At 41.1% G+C, this 18,149-nt stretch overlaps 1 protein-coding gene across 2 annotated transcripts in view; it reads right to left on the minus strand.

Moving 5' to 3' along the window:
* The window catches only part of shroom2a (shroom family member 2a), a 41,340-nt gene extending 23,659 nt beyond the window's left edge, over positions 1 to 17,681 (minus strand). For both annotated transcript variants that reach the window (XM_030791047.1, XM_030791046.1), the window contains exons 1-2: positions 16,901 to 17,681; positions 7,766 to 7,914 (exon numbers count right to left, since the gene is read on the minus strand). In XM_030791047.1, coding sequence (XP_030646907.1) covers positions 7,766 to 7,914; positions 16,901 to 17,140 — 389 coding nt within the window. In that variant the 5' untranslated portion in view covers positions 17,141 to 17,681. The remainder of the gene's footprint in view (positions 1 to 7,765; positions 7,915 to 16,900) is intronic.
* Between the last annotated feature and the right edge of the window lie 468 nt (positions 17,682 to 18,149).

Below are 18,149 nucleotides of genomic sequence, written 5' to 3' on the forward strand. Positions count from 1 at the left end.
CGTCATGATTCTAATTGGCATGCTCACAGACAGGTCGTACCCCAGCTGAGTCAGCATTCTTCGTTATACCAATTACCTCTCTTTTAAAGCTGTAAAATAGCCAGACACTGCCCAGATAAAGGGATTTCCGTGATGACTTGACAATCTGTGCCCAAAGTAAACCAATAATTTATGGTTCTTAGTGGGACAAAGGATTAAGGGAGTCTGCAAATATACTGAAGTAAAAAAAAAAAAAAAACCTCTGAGATTACAATAGGGCTGTACCCTCGATTATATATTAAAACATATTATGTACAGTTTTGGTGTCTGCCACTGACTAACCACAAAAGCCCAGTTAATTAGGCTAGCTCTTTTTTTTTTTTTTTTAATATAACCACACTGACATAAAGCACTACTCAGCACATGTACAATACGTCAAATTAAATAAAACTCCGCTGGGTGTGTTGTAGGTGTACTGGTCAATAATATGATATTTACTGAGTGTTTGAGTTGTCTGACCAGTCACATAGACATTCACTTGATCTTCTGAATCACAGACTTTCCTGAGAGAGTTCTTTTAGCAGCCAGACCGTGAATCGAAAGTTGAATGATCTACTTCTATTTTCAAATACACCACTTTTATGGTCCGTGTTAAAGAAAGACTAAAATAGAACTGTTTAAGCTCCCCTGCGGTCAAAGGATAACTAACGATGATAAAGGAGCATTTTCTGCAATCTGGAACCACTCTGGTTTCAAAAGAAACAATGAAATGTGTATAGAAATACGTGCCAAGACAAGCATTAGTCATTCTTTCACTGACCTAATGCAGGAGGCACAGCTACCCCCTTCAGAGTTTTGGGCAGATGATCTGATATATGACATTCCAAAAAGCCCTCCACAAAAACTCAGTACGCAAGGCCTGCTACTTAAGAGAATTCACACTTTTCACCACTAGATGGCAGCAGCCCTTCTTGTTCAACAACCGACACTTGACAGGGCGCAGTGTTGTGGATTGTTGATCAGTCCCTTTTACTGCATAGCAACGTCTGCCATTTCCCTGGCCTGAGGTCAATGGTGTCAAAAGGCCATTTAAAGGAAGCAGAAGAGGTAATGACACAATGGTGCGAGGAAATTAACATGAAGGCCACGCATAACTTTCAGGGACTCCAAAGGCTCAGACAAAAGAAAGACATTACAGAGTGAATTCCACTAAGTTGGCCTGTTCACTGCAGACGCAATCTGCTGGAGGGAAAAACTGTGTGGATTAACCTGGACAGCAGTGAGGAGAAGGAACCAGTCAGACCAGAGACTCCAGGAAGACTGTATTTAAAGCACGTGCGTATGGGAACAAACTCAGTGAGCAAAAGAACATGTCTGTTCTCAGAAAAAAGCCTGAACAAAGTGATAGACATAACAATCCATCTTACAGAGACCACTGAGATTTTTACAGAACAGTTTGCTTAACAATATGGCCATGAGGCACATGTGCCCTTGAAACAGCAAACAAAAGGGGACACTTCCCAGATAAAAATGTACTGGCAGTATTAATGAGGGTTTTCTTGGATTATATGTGGAATGAGCAGATAAACCATAGCACCTGATGGGTTAAATGTATTAGGCAGTGACACACAAAAATAAATGAACAGTTTAACCTTCATTATGAATTTACGACACAACTCAACTCCACAGACTGGCCTGGCCTGCAGCTACTTCACGCATTGACCTTGAAGGAGAGTGGGCAAAGAGTTATGTTGACAAACACACACAAACGCACAGCCTGCCTATCTCTCTCTCTATCTCTCTCTCTCTCTCTCTCACACACACACACACACACACACACACGCATCACACATCCATAGACACACACATACACACACTTACTTCATGTTGGGAACATGTAAACTGAATCACAATCAACTGTCATTACAAATGAGCAAATAGTCTGTACAACATTGCGCAAGTCACTAAAAGCCAAAACTGTTTCAAAAGGTCGAAACCGACTGGTAAATCAATAACCCGTTCAAGCAAAAATGACATCATCCCCCAATGTATGTTAATCATAACCAGTAAATGTTTCAGAGGAGCATGACTGTCATACATTCCAGTGGATATGAGTACACATCCACCACACCAAAGGACTAAAAAAAAAAAAAAAGTCTGATTAACTAACTGATAATTCATCCAGTTACACAGGAGATTTCATAGTCTGTAAAGCATCTTCTCTTAAAGCACTTTCAACGTAATTAAACCAGTGAATGCCTACTTCAGCTAATATGTCATCTGACAATAAGCTGCTGGCCTCTCTTGCCAGGGTTTGGCTTTAAAGGGGAGGACCTCAGCGGCGGAATGAGACAAAAAACACTGCTGTCACATTAAGTCAGGGTTACAATCGCTCGAAAGTTCTCTGCAGCCTTAGAAACCAGTGGATAAACCAGTGCCCCCATGAAGCTTGAGTAATCCTCACAAAACAAAGTAAACTGGGCAGAGAGGGGCAGCCCACAAACATGGCCTCATCCACGGCTTACTTCGGTTTTTCTGAATCGGTGTTCAGTGGCAAACAATCCTGACAGAATTAAAGTACCTCTTTCTCTGCCCTATTTCAACTTGTGTTTCAGTAAAGTGCACCTAATCTGAAGTCTCTGGAGTGTTTGAATGCTGATTTACAAAGTGTTTAATTGTCAGTTATTACATCTGCATTAGTACATAACTTGGCAACATCTCAAAAAAGAGAGTCGTGTGGTGATTCTGTCTCAGGTTAACTCTGTCCTTGCCCTCCACCCTTATTCTGTTACCAGACCAGACAGTCTGGAAAAGGGAAGTGTGGGCGTTAATCCACCCAGAACAGACTCATAATCCCATTGTCAACACACAGACTACAGTCCTAATATCTCTGTTCAGATTATGGGGCTACACATGATACAGAGTACCTATTGTGCTTTGGGAGTCTGTGGCAGAAATCCAGAGTGAGTGTCGTCATACTACCAGTCATGATACTGAATACACTGTGCTTAGAAAGTTAGGTGTCAATGTACAATGACTGTGACATTATGTCTACACTGGTTCACTGCAATACAAAGGCTCTGGATGAATACGCACACTCACATTCCCACACATGGACGCATCTCTTGTATTTGCACAGCACCTGAAACAAGCAAAGACACACCCTTTCTCTGATGGCAGTGGGTGTGATCTCATACTTCCAGATGAGGTCATCATATGCAAAACAGAGGCCACACCCATCACCTCTTAGTTCCTCATTAACAAAATAGTCATTCCATAAACTGATAACGCTTCCTCACACTCCCTTCCTACAAACACACACACACACACACACACACTGACATCCCTGCCCCCTTCACACACGCAACAAAGTCCAACAAAACTATTTACATCATAGGTTGACATGTTAACAGTCATACAAAGCTTACACCTCTGCCAAAAAGCAGAGACAGACTGTCCCACTGGAACGTTCTCCATAATAACAGCAAGTCATGGGATTCTCTTCTCGTTGTTGCTTGAAGCTGAGACAACACAGGGGAAATGTCTGTCACCTGGTCAATACAACTCTCATCCGTAAACACATTACGTCATTTCATTTTATCACCGCACTCCGTCCTTTCCACACTGAAACCCGCATCCAAATCTTCCTCTCTCTCTCTCTCTCTCTCCAGTATTGGGTCTAAGATACTTTATCCAAACATCTAAAATACACTGTACGTAGGAGCAAAGAAATGTCATGCACGTGTAACACGGGACAGAATTTTTAATGAGGACGTTCAATTTTAGCAGTTTTGCTGCGAAAACAGATAAAGACCTTTGTGTGCAACTGACTTCTGTGCTGTTCCCCGGCACCACCAACGACACTATGCATAAAACCCCTCTCGGTTCAGCGTCTGTCAGCCTGAAAATGAGAACGCATTGTCACCCACTGCCACTCTGATCTCAGATGCCTTAACAGTGCCGGGTAAATAAATAAATGGAAACGAATGGAACTGAGCTCAGAGGCCTGTAGGTTAATGATAGAAGGGCATACGTGTCTGTAAACAGCTGTCTGGTTGATTGCTTCTGTCTTCTTCTCTCTCTCTTTTTTTTTTTTTTTTTTAAGGTTCTCTTGTAAACACATTTTAAACAAGTCATACCATGTTCACTCTTAGTGTTTAATCTCGATCTCGAAGCTGTAGGCGGTATGGGGAGCTAGCTGTCAGTTTTTCAGAAACCAAAACATTTTTGGTTTGTTTCTGAGCCGTAGACTGAGAGACGTCTACAATTTAAAGCAGAGGTCTGGAGACGTGGAAGAGGACAGCTATGCAGCCCTGCCCACCATTGTGGTCCTGTAATGACCTCTTCTCTTCTCCCTGTATTCTAATTCAGTCACAGAATTCTACTGCGGCCAACAGAAATTGTCTGCTGCAGATGCTATTACAGAGCCGAGCAAAAGCACAGCTAAAAAGAGAAATTCCCCGTTTTCTCTATCTCTCTTCTTTCTCATCGAATGTCTTATTCTGGTCGTCCAAAGTGTATGGCCACAAATGTGCTATCTTTAAAAAAGACAGGAAAAAGGTTTTCGAGGAAGCTCGTGTTTAAAAAAAAAAAAAAAAAAGCAAAAACAAAAACAACCCAACAACACCCCCCCCCCCCCCGCCTAAATTTTACTATGCTTGCTCACCTTTACTTCATGTGACTGGAATGTTCCACCAAACTGACAGCTACTAGAAATGCAATGCAGCTTATGTTTGAGGAAAAAAACTGAGCTGATTCATCTAACCTCATGTGTTCACTCTGGAGCAACCACCATGCAAACATACAATACCTGGAATACAGCTGAAGATTTCTGAACAAGTTAGTACAAACTACAGTAAATACACCATTTCCTCACAGAAGACAAGGAAACAGGTTTGGGTTGTATGACCACTTTCTGTCTTAGTTACTCTTTATGAGAAAAAAAAAATCTTTCATTGAGCAATACAGGAGTTCCTACTTCCTTTGGTTTTTTGTGAGAAACCCAAACATTGACTATACATTTTTCTGAGTATTAATTGCTGTTGAGGAGTTATAGTGTGATGTGGTAACACACCTAAGGTCTCCTCTAAGAGGCTGAAAACACACAAAGGGGGAGCGACATCTGCGTGTTCCTCATTGGCTACTGCTCATGAAAATAGGCCAAAAGATTTTTATCAGATTTTTTTTTTAATTTACCATGACAAAAATCACTCAGGAAAAGGATTGTTGACAGAAAAAAAGCGTTTATATTCCTTAAGGAATCTGGACTGTTTGACCAATCTAGGCTTCACTGAGAGTACCGCAGGTTTTTTATTTACAGCCTTCTCAGATAAAATCTTGAAACCTTAATCTTCACGCTACACTGTTCAAAACAGAAGGGTCATATTTTACCATTGGAAGTACTGATCACTAAATATTCAAAACAACATATTTCAAATGAACTCTTGTGTCGTCCACATGTTTTTTTGAGCGTGTAGTTATTATTCAAAGTCTGTCAGTGTGGTATGCTCTCTTCTGCGTTCTGGTTTTGTGTGTGTGTGTGTGAAAGACAGGATGTCTGAGCCATAGAGACAAAAAGAGAAAGAGAGAGTATGGGGCATCACACAGATAACCAGACTTTGACCTGTCACTTTTGCATCTGGATAAAACAATGAGACTATCATACAGGTGATTTCACTAAAAATGAATATGGTTATGGGTGAGGCATTTTTCACAGGTTCATATGAATTTTTTACAAAGTTATTCTAAATGTTAAAGAGTGCTGTATCAATACAATGATCCATTCACTGAAGTATCCGCGCCAGTGTCAGATGCTAATGAAGGTGAAAGCTGATTCATAAAACCACCGCATAAATCCAGATGCAGATGCATTCATTCAAGTGTCCATGTCAGTGTCAAAAGCCAATGATGGTCAAAGATGATTTAAAAAAAGACCCGAGGTCAAGTCAGACCACAGTTATTCTTCACTGTACTCCTGAGAGGCACACCCTGTTAAAGCATAACCTGACAGGCCAGTCGCATCTCCCTGTGCCACACTGGAACACAAACGGCTTTGCTTTCAGGGCAGGTGAGTCAGCCAGGGTGCCTCTCCCCCAAACTTTGGTAGGAGGAGTAAAACAAACAGCACTCTCGTGCACCGTGCTGCTCAATGACAACATGAACCTTGTAGCATGCTAACATTGGTGGTGGACTTAGCAGGACAGAGGAACTTTGTGTCAGCCTAACTCACCGCGACTGAAGTGACCACTGCGTTAAAGGAACACTCACAGGATTACCAGTTACTAGGCCTTCCAAACATTAAAGAGTAAAAGACAAGCAAAATACAAAATTGATACTTGTTACACATTACTTTTACAGTTTTCAAATATAATATGTTAAAGTACAGCACCATGTTCATGTTTCTTGCCGGTACAATTCTGAGATGTGATCAAAATTTCCAGCGCCTTCTCACTTGGAATGATGCAGGTGCCTGAGCTCTGGGAAGTTACAACACAGTCTGTCAACAACCCAGTACTTCATAGTAGGTCATTACCGCGGGGCATAGGATGAAAGGACCTGTATGATATTTTTGTGTGTCCATGTTTATGGCTAAATGACTGCAATGAACAGTGCAGGAATACAAGTGAAGCCAGTAAGTCAGAGAGAAAGAAGGAAGCTGATCACGTGTAATACATTTGACTAAACACTGCTGGCAGGGACACATGCAAACTCCTGTGTTGTCCCTGACAAAGGGACAAACGGAGCAAAGGACATGTTATTCAGGCTGTTATTCAGAGATGATATAATCATCCAACAAGAATAAAGGCCAAATCCCATCATTTGCATCTAAAAGAGCAAAACAGCTCCCTCCACTCCAGGGTGCTTCCCACATACAGTAGCCTGAGAGATGCCAGCCTGGTTCAGGAGAAGGTAGTTAAGATGACGTCTATGCTAAAATACAAGCATCTCTTAAAACAACAACCTTTAACCATGATTCGTGGATCCCCTGGTTTCTTTTCTTGGCTATCATGACTGATCCTGGTGGTAGTGTGTTCCACAGAAAAGAAACCCACAGAGATGTAGTGTATGTTGAAACACAGTCAGTCAACAACATCATCACCTGAGAATGTAAATCAGTTTTTCCCTCTCTTACAGAATGTGACCAGACCTGGATTTCAGCCTATTGCAAAAGGATGGGAATGGCAACACGGTGTGCGATCACTGGCACTAACCTCAGGACGCCTCAAGAAGAATGCAAGCTGTTGGCAGTGTTTGGCAAATGTACCTTAAATATTTCAGAGAAAATATGTACCTGAGAAAGCCTGTACCTGTATCGTCATACTAAAGCTACGGGAAAAACCCAAAGATCAAAAGTCCACGGCATGTTACCTTCCCTCTGAATGTCGTTTTCAGTGACCCTCTATCCGGAAGCTGCCACAACATCCAGGAATCACCTGGCTAAAAACGCTCTTTGGGACTTACCTAGCTTCTGACTTGCGTATTTAGACCAGACACGGAAATTACGCAAACTCTGCGCTCAAATAGAAAGGTGTGATTCATTTACCACCGCAAGCCTTTCTGATCCTCTCAGCAATAGTGCACTACATAGGGGAAAAGGATGTTACTGGAGACAAAAGCCGAGATTTAGTCAGAGAGTTATTCAGCAGACTGCTCCACTCTTAGCGACAGTCACCATGGTTTTCCCGGAAACACCACCATGACAACGGGAGAGTTTGGTAGCTCTCTAAGGCAGAAGGTGTGTGAGGTCCAGAGGGGGAGGTTGCAGATGTGACTGTGTGTAGATTACCTTTTCACTCCCAGTGAGAGTGTCTTGTGAGAGCCCTTAATGAGGCAGATGGCCTCCTGTCGGTAGCCACTGAGTGGAATTTCGTTGATGACGACGAGCTCGTCTCCTACTTGGAGGTTCACGGCTGAAGCTTTGCTGTCCTCTTCTACCTGTAGCACAGTGAAACAGGTTACAACACATACATACACTGATGTGTAATAAATCTAAACACATCTTTTGCCTACTATAGTGAGAATACAGAGAAGTGGAAGAAGAAAAAGCAAATGCTATATGCACAAAATTAAGGGTTTTGTTTTGTTTTGTTTTTTTTGTTTTTCATTTAAAAAATGGGGGTGGAAGGGTTGGGAAACAGGTCATGAGGCACCAGTGTGGAATTCAGATGTGCTCCAAAGTATGCAGGTGGAGGAGGGCCGCTGTGAAGCCAGAGGCTAGGAGGACCAGATGATGACGATGCCAATGGCTGTGTTACCCATGAATACTCATGAATGTCGAACAAGAGAAAGACTATGGGGGTGGAGTGTTGGGGTTAGATCAGACTGAGCATGTGTGAGAAGGAGAGAGAGAAAGAGAGAGAGAGAGAGAGAGAGAGAGAGAGAGAAAGAGAGGGAATTCATCTTAAATTACAACAAAGTATAAACAGTGCATGGATTCTCTGCACAAATAAACAAAAACTTCCATAAGAAATGCTTGACTTAAAGCAGAGGAAACACAATCCCACAGGGTCTTAGAACTGCTGAGCTGATCAGAAACATCACTAAACTAACATCCTGGCCCCTGTTCCTTCTCAAAAAAAACAAATCTGACCTTTGACCACTTGTCTAGGGAGCATCACATAAATAGCTAGCTAGGAAGTTCCCTTTGCCTTGTTAACAACAAAGAAACATGTTACCTTCACTCAAGCTCCCCAGGGGCTTTATCCAAGTCTACTCTGAATGCCTTAACAGTGGAAGCACATTCACTAGCCTAAATCGGCAGGTAATGGAGACTAGGCCTTAACCCCTGCACAGATTACCAGCAGGGCCAAGCTAGCATAGGCTTAATCACATCCCCCTTTTCATTATTCCCTCATAAAGAGCGGATTTGAAGGCGCCCAAGGTTGGAGGTTGGGGGGGGGGGGGTCTGGTTTTTGAAAAATTCCTGAAATGATAAGTAATGCTGTCTTCCAACACATGCCATCTCAGTTAGCTCAAGAACGCTGAGTCGGTAGATCACGGTTTTTATCACAACATCTTAAGCTCTGGTGTCCATGAGGTCCGGTGAAATATTACAGGGAAATGGAAAACCTCACTGCAGCATCTCTGACGAATGACATAATCTCTGGAGCACCACATTCACACTGGGTTTCAAGGATAGTGATTTTGAAAGATTGGGCAGTTTTTTTGTTTTTTTTATCTCCTTTATGGTTAAACATCATTAGACCTGCTGTTTCACCGGGGTCTCCAACGCAGAGCTGCACGGGCAAGTCTGCTCCACGGCCCAAGTTCAAGCTCAAAAGCTTAACCCTTCATGAGGAGGGGATCTTAGAGGATTACACCAAAATTTAGGCAGGGAAACACTGGCCAGCTTCAAGTGCACCGAAGAGCCACTCGATCCCTCTCCTCGGGCAGTCCTTGGACAACAGAGCGTGTTAAATAACAGCTCAAAAAATATGCACTCCATAAAGAATGCGCAAACAGCGGTTATTTTTTTGGCTCTCACCAAGAGTGCAAAGAGTGCTACCCCATGTTATTATTTTTAAAATCAGCAGGGCTCCGAGACATCCGGGCTTGCAGTTTCCTCAGAGCACGTAAAACAAGGCAAACCTTTCAGATTCCGAGTGGTTGAATAAGCTGCACTTAAAATAACCCTCAAACGCTAATGCAAAACAGCCACTCTAAGGATACCCCCCCCCACTCTGCTGCTATGCACCATAGTGAGAAAATAAATGGCTAAGAACAATGGATATGTTTGAGCAAAGAGCAGCAGAGAGATGCCAGTGGGAGTTTGCTATGGTTTGTCACTTGAATCCTGAATCATGGACCAATCCTGCATATCTCGGTGTGAGAAATTTCTGGTAAACTGATGGTCAACACAATAATAAGCCCAACAGATCTTGAGGGACAAACTCCTCAGGAGACTTAGGCCAGTACGATGCATCTTTGGATTTTCACCACTTGTACTCCCACTAAATCACGATGGGTGTGTGTGTGTGGGGGGGGTGTAGGCAGTTTGCAGAGTAGAAGGGGAAGGATGTATAGGTCAGGAGTGTGTGTCCTACTCACTGAAATCCCATAGACCTCACTGTGCTGAGCACAGTTTCTGTCAGACCCCCCAAGCACTCCTGTAGAAAACCATATATCACTTAGACCTTAACCCATATATCACACACATGTGACTTGTGCCATTGTCATCTGCTGCTATGGAGAATGAATGGCACTTCTGTCAAATTTCCCTTTCCTCTGTCTCCTTAGTGTACAAAGTGGGACCATAGCTTTAAACACAGCCTCATCATTGTACACTTAAGATGAACTACGCAATGCTAATCCCTACAAATAATATCTTAATTCTTGCTTAACATGGCCATTCCAAACACGAAAAGCCAAAGGATTGCCCAAATGTACACCATAACCAGTTAAATTATTTAACTGTAACATCACACCAATCCAATGGGAGAGCCAATTGCTTAACATGGCCATTCCAAACACAAAAAGCCAAAGGATTGCCCAAATGTACACCATAATTAGTTAAATTATTTAACTGTAACATCACACCAATCCAATGGGAGAGCCCTTTACATAGTTTTAAGAGTAACTGGAGAGGCCTTGTTAAATATGAAAGGCCCTGAGATGAAAGTTCACACCATGTTTCACATTCCTCTATCCCTGCCAGATACTGTAGATGAACAAAATGCTCAAAAGTTTCTCTCTCTTTCTTTTCCTTTCTTTTTTTTTTTAAATTTTAAATCACACTAACTCCGTTTTGTACTTAAACTATTTTTGCTTTCTCATCTGCAGAAAAAAGGGTTATGCTATGCAACACATGACAACATAACATAAAAAGGTGATAAAATCACTAAGGTACACAGGGGTGTGTGTGTGTGAGTGTGTGTGTGTGTGTTTCCTACCATTCCTTAAGGATCTAAACTGGTCTGAGATGATTTCTGAAACAACACTACACATACTCAGTTTGAGTGGTACTTTGGATGACAGAGAGTTTGAGAACACACGTACTGAGAATCAGACCCACATTGCATGGGAGTCTTCTTCATTCCTCATTTCCTCAAACCGAGTGATCACCAAATGAAAGAAAACGCATGAATACCAATCTTCATAAGTCCTTCAATAAAAAAAAGGGCTAAGCATAAATGTCAAACGCCCAAAGTGTCTCTTATCGGTCTGGATATAAGACATGATATTACAAACTTTGTGCAATCTCATCGACTTCAGATTTACTTACCGCTGCATGTGAAATTGAAATCCAGAACAGATTAAAAAAAAAGGTTCCTGTGAAAAACAATGAAAATACAGTCTTTGCATACAGAGGTGCATGTGGTGTAAAGTGGATTATTTAGGTTTATTGAAACAGAGGATTTAAATAAAGTCGATGAAGACCTCTGGCAAAACTCACGGTATGACAGGAATGTCGAGAATTTTAATTAGTTCCAGTTTTGCTTTTTCTCTGCACTCAAAATACTTTCTTTCTGCTCAGACAAAGCTAGATCCCTGCCGGTCCACTGTATTCTTTTCCTTTATGATCTTTCATTAGTGAATCTACAAAGGCCTATAAAAATGAGATTTAAAAAAAGGAAAATGTTTGAAAACGCGTTCAGGGCATGCACGGTCTCCAAATGTATTCTGGGTATGCAGGGTCAAGCACGCATACAAGAGATATATGTGTCGTGTCTTAGACATAACTAGTTCTCTTATCTCACACTCAGCTCATACATAAACAGGTATCCAACCAGCCAGAGCACCTGTACTTGCATCCTGACGTCATGAATCAAGACACAAGAGTATCTTACATTTCTTTTTTGCTTTCATTATGTACAAAAGAAAGACAAATCAGCAAACAACAACACACTCTAAACAGGAACTGATGGTGACTTCAAGGTACCGTGATGCATCACACGTTATCAGAAAGAGAGGAAACAAAAATAAAAGAGAAAAGGTGTGGCCCTGGGCAGCTTAGGCCCACGTTTTGACTGAGTCACCGTATTCCTGTAAGATGATATTAAATGGAACCTCGTGGTGACACTGGCAAGACGATGGTACATTGTTCTACATAGACAACCTACCCTAACTGGCCTCTCCCTGTGATGACGAAATCTCGCTTATTGCCCAACTCCTTCTCTTGACAATCAAGGTTCTGCTCTGAATTTCAGTGAAGGTTCTACAGAGGGGCCAGGTTTCCCTAATCCAGGCTAAATTTAACCCAGATGCTTCATCATGCCATTCCAACAGGCTTCAAACTGTCAGAAATAATTCCGTACATTGGGAGATTCCAGCAAAGCTCTAACATTCCTCCTTAGCTCCTGGCACTGCCAGTTACCTTCTGGAGCCAAGAGAATGCTCAGCAAGATTCAGAGGCAGAGCAGGAGAAGACAGGCAACTGACCTCAAAAAAGGACTGAACAAACTCCCAGAGTCTAACAGAGAGCCCTGATACAACGAAAATAACACAAACTCCACAGGAATGGACAGGTTGTTCTTGTCCTTGAAACTGATCTCTGCAACCAGAGATAAACTGCTTGAATCGCCAAAAGCGTCGACTAGCCAATTCCATTGGCTGCGCTTCAGAAAATATTTAATTTTTTTTTCTTTTCTTTTTTTTTTTTTTTTCAAGAGAAGGTTAAACAAAATGTGATGTGGTTGTTACTCATTCTCGACTCACTCCTTATGCCTAACGCCGAAGAGCAAAGAGCACAACTGTGAGCAACTGCTTGTTCAACGAGTTGGACAAATAACACTGTAAATGTTACACGACAATGGCTGCAATCCAAACCTAAGCTTACCACTGACACCGGCCTTGTAAAATGTCACAGATAAGGAGAGTGCACACAGGACGCCAAAAATCAATAAAGAGTTTTGGAGACCCAAAGTCTAGCTTCTCTTTCATCATTCTAATGAACATACGCTTCTCTTACAAGGAAAGAATTAGTAACAGTGAGGGCAAATATAGTCTAAGGTAACAGTTTTAATTACGGTTAGTCTAACACACACCGTAGCTGAGTTTTCAGAAAATACAATCCAAGTGTTAAGGTATGGTACCGGTGCCACCACTCTGGACCGGTGCTTTTGTATCAATATCCATACAGTGCTGTGTTACAGTGTGCACAGGGAAAAATCTTCAACACATCTTCAGGATACACTGAATAGTCTCAAGGTGGCATCCAAGCACACAACGATGACACTCAACTCTGATCTTTCCAAAATGAAGTAACTGGATGTCCATAATGAATAAGACTTATCTTTAACCCTATCTCCTCACGGCTGAAATGAAGGGGTGCAGGAAGGGTCTTTTTTGCTGCTTTGCTCACTTGCATGCACTTTTTCTTTTTTAACCTGCGACTGGAAACCACACCACTGGTTATCTTATTTATGATTTTACATAAATATTAGATAGCAAATTATTTAAAATACATACAAGATGCTCAAAAGACCCACAGATTCCTGAACCTTTCTCATCTGTTGATTTTTAATTTAAACTTGTTCATAAATATAACCAAGTTTTCATTCTGACCTTCTTTGGCTCAGGAAGACAGGCTTCACCAACACTAAATGTGCCTTTTGAGGTGTCAAGGTGAATGATCAAAACTTTATGACATAGGCCTAATTCCATCACATGACTAAGACAGATGAGTGGATTTCATCCAGATATTGGTCAACGCGGGAGAGTTAAAAAAACAACAACAAAAGAAACAACAAAAAAAACCAAAACAAGTACAATATTAACTCATCTCACCGACTGCAGCTGCTGAGGTGTGACGGTGTCTCCGGGGGGTATGAAAGCCTTACAGTGTCCCCTGGAGAGTTCTTCTAAGTGTGAGGGGAAAACAGCACGGCTATCCCACACCGGAAAATTTGAATCAAATTCTTGACGTGATCGATGCCAACAATGCTTAAAACTCTCCAGCTATAAGACCCACCCTAAGCTTCTTAGTCCCATAAAGACCTGAGCAATTGCAGGAATTCTGCTTCTTCTGGTCACATGTCCTTCAAAAAATTACAGTTGGCACACAGAGGTCAGCATCCGACCATTCTGCATCCACTGTCAATCAATTAGGCTTTGCTATACTCACGAACGACCTGAACTTTGGAGCAAGTTGGGGTATGGAAAACAGAATACCAAATATTCCCGAGAGGCACATTCCACACAGCAAAACGGACTTTCTGCTATTCCCCCCAACCCCGAATTTGCCAGCCAGCAAGGTCTCTCATGGTTGATAATTAAACAGCCTCACACGCTCCAGAGTTTCGGTCAGTTGCTGCTCCAAAGAATTCCAAAAGAAGCACGAGATCTTTTTTTTTGAGCTTATCAAACTCCTGCCACTTCCATGTCCAAACTGGTATTCTATGCCTAATCCTCTGATAACCTTTTTCCTCCCTGTAAATCTGATGCAAACTAGTCATCAGCGTCAATAGCATGTCGTGTGACAGAACATCTAAAAACTAAAAGATGGCTTTGTTCTACATAAGGACACAAGGGAAGCAACATCATTGAGGCTCTTCAATGTTTAACATCAAGTAGAATAAGTGACAGAAAAACAATGTGTGCCGACATAAACTCTTGTCTTCACATCAGAAAAAGGTTTAGATTGAGGCAATTATCTGAATTCCAACTTCAGTGAGTCACCTTCATAGAAATACCATCCAGAATCCTCAGCTTTCTTTTTTTGGAGTTGAAAACTCCAAGTCATAAATGAGTCCAGACTGTTTATTTTCTGTACAAAATAGGAGTCTCACTGCACTCAGAGAGAGAGAGAGAGAGAGATACGGGGAGACAGAGTGTTAATTGCTGAACACTTTCAATCATAAAGACATTATCTGGCTCTACAGGCTGTAACAAGCAGTGAATTTGGAAGTGGTTTGGGGATAAGGCTGCTAAGTAGCTTCACTTTAAGACTCCACAATCCTATACAATATCTCAATCCCCTGATGAATATCCATCAAGAACTATCCAGCAGGTTCAAAAGTAGATTGCTGCAACTCCTCTTGGGTTTGCTTAATTTTTTTCAGCCTACACATTGGTAGTACAATTCGAGAAATGAAGATCAAGAAATGACAATCATTAACTTGCCCTGAACATTAACTGACAAGTAAGGACTTGTCAGATCTAAGCGCACTTGACATTTATTTCCCTGGACGTTCTAAACATCAACCTTAGAACTTAGTTTTCATGTTTATACATTGCGCGAGAAGCTTTATGACAAAGACAAAAGGACAACAACGACAAAATGGTGAGCTGAGTAAAGTACGTCTGCGCTAGGCTCTATGGAAAACATGGAATCTAATGGATCCCAATGACCAGTGTTTTAAAAAATAAAAAAAAAAACATGCTGCTTGCATTTTCACTGACTACATGTTTGGCAAAGGTAGTTGTGGGTCTAAACTGGATAAAGAACGTGCACTCCCAGTTTGACACTGGGGGGAGTACGGGCTGTGTTTGATTTTCAGATCATTTTACGCTGAGAGAGACTAATGAGGTGTATGGAACACAGTCCTCCAATTGGCTGGCTTTCAGAGAGGTTTACAATCAGAGTGGAGACTAGCCTGTGAGAATAGATAGCGTTTGGAGCCCTATTCCTTTTTCATACCCTGACTTTTAAATTTAGTGTTGCAATGAGTTTGGTATGCTAAAGAAATAAAGCATACTTAGGCCTAGTGCACAATGCATTTTCCAATTATTTGGACATTTAAAGAGAACAATTATTGTTTAAAACTTCCAACACCCCCTCCTGCTATATTTCACGCAATAAATCTGTTCTGTAAAAATGTGCTACTTAAGCACTTAAATATGCTAAATCTAACTACTTTAATGTTCCTGACATGCATCTATGACTACAGATTTGGATTACAAATCACACTAACACAACTTTGCTCTGCTGTGTCACAGATTTTTAAACGTAGGTGTTTTCACTGTAAAGTCAAACTAGCCTATTTATCGATTTTCATTCTAATCATACATGAGTCTACCAAACTAACAGGTCAACAGGTCATATTTTACAGTGAAGAGAACACCTGATGGAGTTTGCCTTACGATGCACACTGTTATGTTATCTCTTATTCCTGTTTACATTAGAAATGAAATAAGCTTATAAAGCTTAAAAAAAAAAGACTGAGTCATAATGTCTCACAATGGAACTATTACAGACACCAGCCATGTATTCAAACTCCCAGAGGAAAATTTCCTCGTGAACAATGTCAGTGATTTTTTTTTCATATTACTGACACATGGATTGTCTCAGTATAGCCTCTACTGTCAATGGAACATTATCTATCTATCTATCTATCTATATATATATAGATAGATAGATAGATAGATAGATACACACACACAAAATACTGTTAATGGGACGGAATTATATATGAACGATTATTTTGCATACTTTCTTGATAAGTCTCACAGGGAGAAGACTAGATTACAGCTTTCAGGTGAAGTGTGCTGCTAAGTCCCATCAAAACAGCTTTAAAAAGGACAAGTCAAGGAGGACATGCATGCAAACATGATACTGTCTGTTACGGACCAGTGACATTTTTACTCAAGCTTTCCTTGTACAAACATTCAAACTGTTCTGTGAAATCTCAGACACCCAACAGCATCCTAAAAATAACCAACACTCCATTGATCTTCTTTGAATCAATCCATGTATCAACTGTTTAAGCAGTAATCTAACAATGATGAAAGAGGTAAGTTTACAAGAAAAAGGAGAGTTTTAAAACTGGGCAGATTTCTACATTACATTTTCAAAGAAACTTCTAATCATTTTTTGTTCATGTAATATTGTCTTTGGATAATTTTCTATATCGACTGGCGAACTGTGTTTCCTCTGCCTTTCGCCCAATGAGCGCTGGGGTAGACTGAATGAAATGAATGAATAATTTTCTATATGTATTATATCGAGAGCCCTATACATGTCATGAGATAAACATGAACTCACTTTCGTTATTAGGAGGGGCTCTCCATGCTCCAGACCTCCTTTGAGAGTAAAGCCCCAAGGTGCGCCTCCAGTCAGGTGAACATCCACCTGTCTCCATCCGCCTCCATCACCAAGATTTTGATTAAAATTTCCCGACATGTGGGAGACGTAAAAGGTTCTGTGGTCTTTCTCGGCGAATTTTGTGTTTGTATAATGGTGGTCCACTGCATCCATTTCGTCGACTGACATTTCACAGTTCATTTTAAATGTCTGTCTATGTTCAAAAATAACGAAAAATAATATTTGGAAGAAAGCAACTTGTTTCACAGTTGCGAACAAAGACGCAACTTAAATTTGCGGCTGTCCTAACACCTGTTAACAATCCTTATACTTAATGCTCTTCAATTAGGCGGAACATGTTATCGTCTGTTGAGTATCTCTGGGGCCACATCTTTCCTTGTGGCCAGCCAAATAGATTAAGTTTTTATACCGTTGCCTTTCCAAAAAATGAGTCGGTCAGTAGGACTGGGAAAAAAGCCAACCTGTTCATCTTATTGCTAATATAATTTGGACGTCCTTATTTACCAATAACAATAAAACACTGAATTTAAACACACTGTCCACGAGTTCAACAGCAATCAATTTTGATAATTAGACGTAATGTCAGCTAAACTGGCCCACGCTAACAAACCTGACAAGTTAGCATTAGCTCATTGTAACTACATCAAACTAGATCCCTTTGCTAATTATGACAAGATCATCTTTACTCTGTGAGCGGATCAAAACAGGTGTCGTTTAAAAATACAAAAAAAAACCCCAACAACTTTAATTTAAAATGTTTTAACCGCTTAACTGTAACATATAGATTACGTTCAAATTAAATGTTACATACACTACAAGCAAGTGAATTCCATGTTCTCCATGGTAAAATCTGACATGACTAGCTAGCTAGCTCGCTAAATTAACCAGATAATACTAGCCAGTGACTACAAAACGCTTTCGCGAACTTTTGCAGACCACCTTTACTTGATGCTTGTCTGGTCGTTGTTGTCCCAGGTTTTCAGTCTTCTTTGAGTTACTTTCATTAAAAGATGAACCGAGTGACCTAACCAGCAGACAGCCAGGAACACACCGAACAACTTGTTGCCAGTAGCTTGTCTCCCTCTTGGATTACACACGGTTGGTAACCTAGAATGACCAGTAGAGGCGCGGATGGGAAGCAGGGCAGCTACCTGTGTGAGTTGGGCTGGTTCTCAAACCACCTTCGGTG

This window comes from Chanos chanos, chromosome 14 (genome assembly GCF_902362185.1).
Source record: "Chanos chanos chromosome 14, fChaCha1.1, whole genome shotgun sequence".
NCBI classification, from domain to species: Eukaryota; Metazoa; Chordata; class Actinopteri; order Gonorynchiformes; family Chanidae; genus Chanos; species Chanos chanos.